The sequence below is a fragment of the Danio aesculapii genome, chromosome 17 (assembly GCF_903798145.1).
Source record: "Danio aesculapii chromosome 17, fDanAes4.1, whole genome shotgun sequence".
In the NCBI taxonomy this organism is placed as follows: Eukaryota; Metazoa; Chordata; class Actinopteri; order Cypriniformes; family Danionidae; genus Danio; species Danio aesculapii.
In genome coordinates this window covers 50,337,846-50,344,321 of record NC_079451.1, presented here as the reverse complement: position 1 = coordinate 50,344,321, position 6,476 = coordinate 50,337,846, and the positions used below count along the sequence as shown (strand labels likewise).

At 35.6% G+C, this 6,476-nt stretch overlaps 1 protein-coding gene across 1 annotated transcript; it reads right to left on the bottom strand.

The window, feature by feature from the left end:
* Positions 1-210: 210 nt before the first annotated feature.
* On the bottom strand, positions 211-6,187 carry bdkrb1 (bradykinin receptor B1). The gene is made up of 2 exons (XM_056477317.1): positions 6,107-6,187; positions 211-1,836 (listed from the first exon to the last, which is right to left on the bottom strand). The coding sequence occupies exon 2, from the start codon at positions 1,833-1,835 to the stop codon at positions 765-767; it is 1,071 nt and encodes a 356-aa protein (XP_056333292.1). The 5' UTR covers position 1,836; positions 6,107-6,187; the 3' UTR covers positions 211-764.
* Between the last annotated feature and the right edge of the window lie 289 nt (positions 6,188-6,476).

Sequence of the window (6,476 nt, the reverse complement as noted above, 5' to 3'; positions counted from 1 at the left end):
GTATTTACAAAGGCACATTGTTTTGTTTTTGGTTGAGTATGCTATACACAAATGAATTTAAAATCTTTACAGTTTTGAATGATGTCTTGCACGTATGTTTTTGACATAAATAGATGTTTCTGAAGCTGTTTGGAGCCGCCTTGTGTGCTTTTACCAATGTTTTACAGCCTGCATATAAAATACTTTAATTTACAAATAATATATGTAGCTTAAACTTATGTAAATAATATTAATTTAATAAAAGGTGGTGTATCTGATGCTCTAGTCGACATAAAAAAAATTAATTTGGTGTTTCTGACACTTTTATTGACATAACCTAGTTAAATTTGCATATAACACTGGATTTGAAGATGGTATCATATCCAGAGATAAATTCATGTGGTCAGACACAGTTGAAGTCAGAATTATTCGCCCCCCTTTGAATTTTTTTCTTTAACTATTTCCCAAATGATGTTTAACAGAGCAAGGAAATTTTCACAGTATGTCTGATAATATTTTTTCTTCTGGGGAAAGTCTTATTTGTTTTATTTCGGCTAGAATAAAAGCAGTTTTAAATTTATGAACCATTTTAAGGTCATAATTATTAGCCCCTTTAAGCTATTTTTTTTTCGATTGTCTACAGAACAAACCATCGTTATACAATAGCTTGCCTAATTACCAAGAAATCAGATAGCTATCTGAAGTATAAAAACGCATGAAGTGACCAGGTGTACATGCCCATATTATCATCATTCCTGCATTATAAACATTCAGCACTAGTTTTTTTAATTCAGAACCACAGGCTTGATTTGATTGGTGGTTGTCGTAGAGGTCAAAACAGTCCTCTGTAGAGCCGTCCCATCTGAGGAGCGTTTTCTCCTCTTATATATGCTGCTGACTTTCCTCCTGAAATAGTTTCCTGAGCAAACATACAACACCGGGTTCAAGCAGCTATTAGAGAACGCCAAATATACAGAAAACTGGTTTCCAATATTCAGAAAATGGGCCCACTCCTTTTCATCCAAAACCTTGAGATCGCAAAGCAAGTCGAGGAACGTTAAGAAATGAAACGGACCCCAGCAGAAGAAGAAAAGAAAAGTGACTGCACACACTAGGATTGTAGCCTTCCGGTCGTTTCCGTCTTCCCAATAACCGCTGTCTCGTCTACGCTTTAAAGCCCGTACTATATTAAAACAGCAGAACGTAATGACTAAAAATGGTAGAGCAAATCCAACAATGTTGAGCTGCAGTAGATGCGCGATTCTCCAATTCACATTAGGATAATTCAACATGCATTCGACAGATTGGTGAGCAGGAATGTCAATCAGTTTTCTCATGGCAGCAGTAGGAGCGCCCATTCCCAATCCAAACAACCAGAGGATTACACAGATTAGCCTAGCGTAGCGTTTACGCCGAAGCCATCGGGCTCTCATGGTCAATACGAGCGCTAGGTATCGGTCCACATTCACCATAACTAGCATGTAAATACTCGTGTACATGTTGACTATGATGGACATGTTGACCACTTTGCACATGAATTCCCCATACAGCCACATGAAATAATTAAGGATATTCATGGCCCAAAAAGGCAAGCAGACTAGTAAAATTAGGTCAGCCAGGGCCAGATTTCCAAGGTAGATCTCTGGGACGGACCATCGGCTTCTCTGGAGCAGGAATACCAGCAATACAAAGGAGTTTCCCAGAATTCCCGTCAAGCAGACGATGAATATGTATGGTGGGATTATGGAAAACACTAGTTGCCAGTCTGTTGAGTTGAAGAAATCCAGATATGCTGGAGTGACCGACGTGTTTGGAGGATGAAGTGTCACAGATGATGTAAACTCTTCTGGTTGCATCCTAAAAGAGGAATATTAGAATTAATCTTCTTAAATATGCCATGCTAAAGTATTTTAAGTCAGATTTTGTTATTAGAATGCACTGTAAATAATCATTATAATAGTTTTTTGCAATGATTTTCTAACCAATATTTAAAGTATATAAGGTATTTTAAGTTTTACAGCAGTCAACATATTAAGTGGATCAAAAAAGTGAAACATTTAAATTCACTCTAATGAACCATTATAATACTTTTTGCAATGGTTGTCACAGCAATTAATCTTTAAAGTCCCCAAGGTATTTTTAAAGTGCAAGTTTGACACCCAGTGGTTGAACATGGTATTGCACGTCTGTATCAAAGCACATTTTGCTCGACGACTCCTCTGACGAGTCCACACAAACGCAGGTTGCCAGATTGACATGAGTGTGCCTGACTAACGAGCCTAAAGTCTGATTTGAACCGTTTTCTAACTAAAACCAGTGTCACACGATAGATTCTGTACTAAAAGGAGTTTTTGTCCGAACCAACACCTTAAATTAATATTTCAGAAATGGCTTCTATTTCTTACAAGTGAACAACGATCACTCAGGTACACCTCATATGCTTTATTCAGTGTTAAATGCTAATAATGTGAGTTTGAATGGGGTTTTACTTGACATTTATTACCATACTACTGAAAGCAGCAGCAGATTCAGATTCAGTTCACCTCAGATCTGGGAAATAAAATAAACTGTTTGAAATTGACTCCAAGCCAACACATATCAGTGATTCAGCGTGTACGTTTAATAATGTTAAAGAGGTTTAATATGTAATAATTCGATTATAAACCCTATTTTGCTAGAGTGCAGTGAGTACACTATTCTGTGCTTCTGAATGGCTGTATTTAATTTTTATGTCGTGTTTCGTCTGGTGCAAACAGCCAAATTGATTATCACTGCTAATCTCATTATGTAGCGTGTTGTTAGGACTTTGCATGGCCCGGTTTAAGATTCTGATGATTCTGATACCCTGATATTTATATCCAAGGTTATCACGGTATTGTGATTACTGCTTTAAAATATATTAATTTTAAATGTCAGTGTAAAAAATCCTTTGATCCCCTTTGATCACAATATATTGTAATTTGGGAAACATTAAAACTATTTTGGAGCAGTAAACATGTCAGGCTAAATAATTCAAATAAATCTTTGACTTCTGCTGTCTTCATTTATTTCTAAAACACAGATTTAAATTTTTTTTTCACAAATTAAAACTGCGTATTTGGATATCTTTTCTGCCAGAGACACTGTTGTCCTAAAAAAACAAACAAAAAAAGTAAAAAAAATGTTACTCATACCTTATGAATGGTATTACAGAAAATATTGACTGTTTTAAAACCTTGACTTTTCCAAACCACGATATACCTTGAACACGGTTATCGTCTTATGCCTAGTTAGGACACAGGGTTACAATGTAACTTGCTCACCTAATGTTTACATTCGTAATATTTATATTATTTGCTAATTAATAAACACCTCATGTGTGAACTCTGAATCTGCGTCACATTTTGTAGCTACTGTCCACCGGAGGTTGCCTTTTTGGTCACGGACGCATGCTTTAAAAGCCTTCTTGACTGAATGAATGAAATACGCTGTTTTCCACCAAGACAACCCGGGGTGCTGAAATATAATTGGCTAAAATGGCATTGGGTGGGTAAAAAGGACCAAATCAAAAGCCCCTTTCACACAGTGATGCTGGTAAATATCCGGAAAAATTCCCTGAATGACTTTACCTGTAAGTTCATAAAAAAGGTGTTCACATAGACACGGACGTTCCGGAATATTTCCAGAATAGACCATTCACACATCCATTCCAAAATAAATTCATTAAGCAGAAATGAGCTCTAAACGGCTGCACTTCCATTTGTAAACATAGAAGGGGTCTGCCTTTTCTTGATGGTTTCAATTTTATCTAAAGCTTTAGCATTCATGCAGCTGCTTTGTGAGACATCCAAAGGCAGAAACATGAACCGCAGCTAAATGTTTACACACTTGTCTACTTTACAAACTCTGTGGATGGAAAATTGTGAGCAACTTATATAAAAATATATGGAGGAACACTTTCAGATGTCGAGATGTTTATAATGTGTGTGTGTGTGCTGGCGCTCACCCGCTCTCTCAAGTGCTCGCGTCAAGCAACTGAAGCAGAGCTTCAAGGTAAACAAACTGCGGTTTATCATAAGCATCTTATTGATAATTATTTTCACAGTTGGCATTAAGGAACATAGACACATTATCTGACTAATATCTAGCAGCTAAATGTGTCTGGAAAAATATTCAAAGGCTTTTATCTTCATCAACAGCGCGGACGTGAATGCGTCTGAATGTTCTGATTGGCTGGAGTAATCGTCTCACGTCAGCGTGTTCTAGATGTGAACACGCTCTTTCCAGCAATCTTCCTTCTGCGTTCACACAGTGGAGCATTCCGGCATTACCGGTAAAGTTACAACTTCTCTTTCCGGAAAATAGCTGTAACGAATTTACCAGTATTTTCAAAAAGGGCCTGTTCATACATATAGACCTTTTCAATTTTCCAGATAGGTCTGTATTTGTGAAAGGGGCTAAAGACAGCCGTTCCGGCATGTAACACATGTTCAAAGCAGAATATCTGACTTCAGCATTGTTTTTCAGATAAACAAGAAAGTTCTCCTAGCATGTTTCTGAAATATCTGCCAACATATGAGAGTGTTTTTATGCTTTAGAAGAGTCAAAAAGTGCAATTAAGTGTATTAAAAAAGCTTAAATAAATAAATGTAAATAGTGAGAATACACTGTAACAAATAATTATGATACTTTTTTATTTTATTTTTTTTACAATAGCTGCATCCCAAATGGCACACTATGCACTATGTACTTATGCACTTACACACTCAAAAGAATTGTATATGTAAGTAGTGTCGTCCCAAATGGAACACTAATGGGTTAAAGGGGAAATTCAACCCGTTTCCCTGATGACGTTTGCCAAATTAGTGAAAAAAATGAACAAAGTACCAAATAATACCTGCCCTGAGTATTACTGCATTATCCATCTGGAGGCGCTATAATCACTCTGGGAAGAGAATACTGCTTTCATAATCCAAAATAAAGTTATCCAACATGTGCGCCCGATAGCTCCGCCCCTGGGCAAAGCAGCGGTCGTCGAGTGTGTGAAGTATCCATCATTACACACTTCATTTTACCGGTCGAATGAGTGCATTATCCGGGTAATTAAAGTGCACTTATTATTTTTAGAGTTTTCAGTGTAAACGCACTACTTGCACTATTTTAACTTTATAATGGCGTCGAATAGTGCATAAGTATGCGATTTGGGTCGCACCCAATGATTTCCAAACCAATTCAGAATATTTAAAAAAAATAACAAGGTATTTTAAGTTGGTACATAATGAGTTGATCAATAAAGTTAATCAAAGTAAAAACAAAAATGGTGAAAAGTTTTGGGCTAAAAGTGTCTGCTAAATTATTAAATGTAAATGCGTATAGCACAACTGAACGTTTCTGATCAAAATGTTGACATTTGTTTGTTGACCATGTTTAACCAAATATTTGCATACTGACTGATGGTGTTTAATTGTGAACGATGAAAATACTGAAAAATCCCCCAAAATTGTTAGCAAGTGAAAAATATTCAACATTTTTTGTACAGTTGTTTGATTTAACATTGATTTACATGTCAAAGCAGCTTACAAATGAGGATGAAAGCAGAACTTAAAATGAACTTGAACTGACTTTGTTTAAAAGGACAAAAACAAATGAACATCAAGCAAAACACATAATAAAAATTAAGTTTGGTTTAAAACTGTGCTGTTAATGCAACACATCTAGTGTTTAAAATTAGAAGGTAGAGCTTAGTGCCTGATATAATGCAATGTTCAGATTATTTAAAATATAATGAACCATGTTTCAAATGTAAGTCAATGTAAATCACAAATGGTAATGCTTTACAATAAGGTTGTATTAGTTAATGTTAGTTAATTCATTTACTAACTTGAACAAACTATGAACAAAACATTTATTACAGTATCTGTTCGTGTTCGTAAAAAAAAAAAAATAAATAAATAAATAAATTTATGCAAATAAAGTTGTTCAAATGCAATAAAAGCTGTTCATTGTTAGTTAACGCACTGTGAGTTAACAAACATGAATTTTGATTTTAATAATTCATTATTTAGTTCCATTATCAAGTGAGTCAATACATTAACGAATGAAATAAAACTAAGTGTGACCCAACAATATATACAGTATGTGTACTTGCCTTATGCCAGGAGTAAATTTCTCTAAGTATCGCAGGGCAGGTATTCCTCACGTTCTCCTCACAGTCGTCCTCTGATTTTAGGAGTGTTCGCTGAGAGACAGAGAGCAGCTTTGTCTATGCAACCACATTCCTCCACGATCTGTTTACACAAACACCATCAGCACTGAAGAGAGATGAATTAAGACTTCAGAGTAATGCAAACTTCACATCTGTGGGCCAAAAACTCTCAGGATGTTGTATTAAATATACTTCTCATAATAGAACATGATGTACTAAATATCACTTAAATTGGGCAGTTTATACAGTTGAAGTCAGAATTATTAGCTCTGCTGAATTATTAGCTCACTGTATATTTATGTTTAATGGAGAG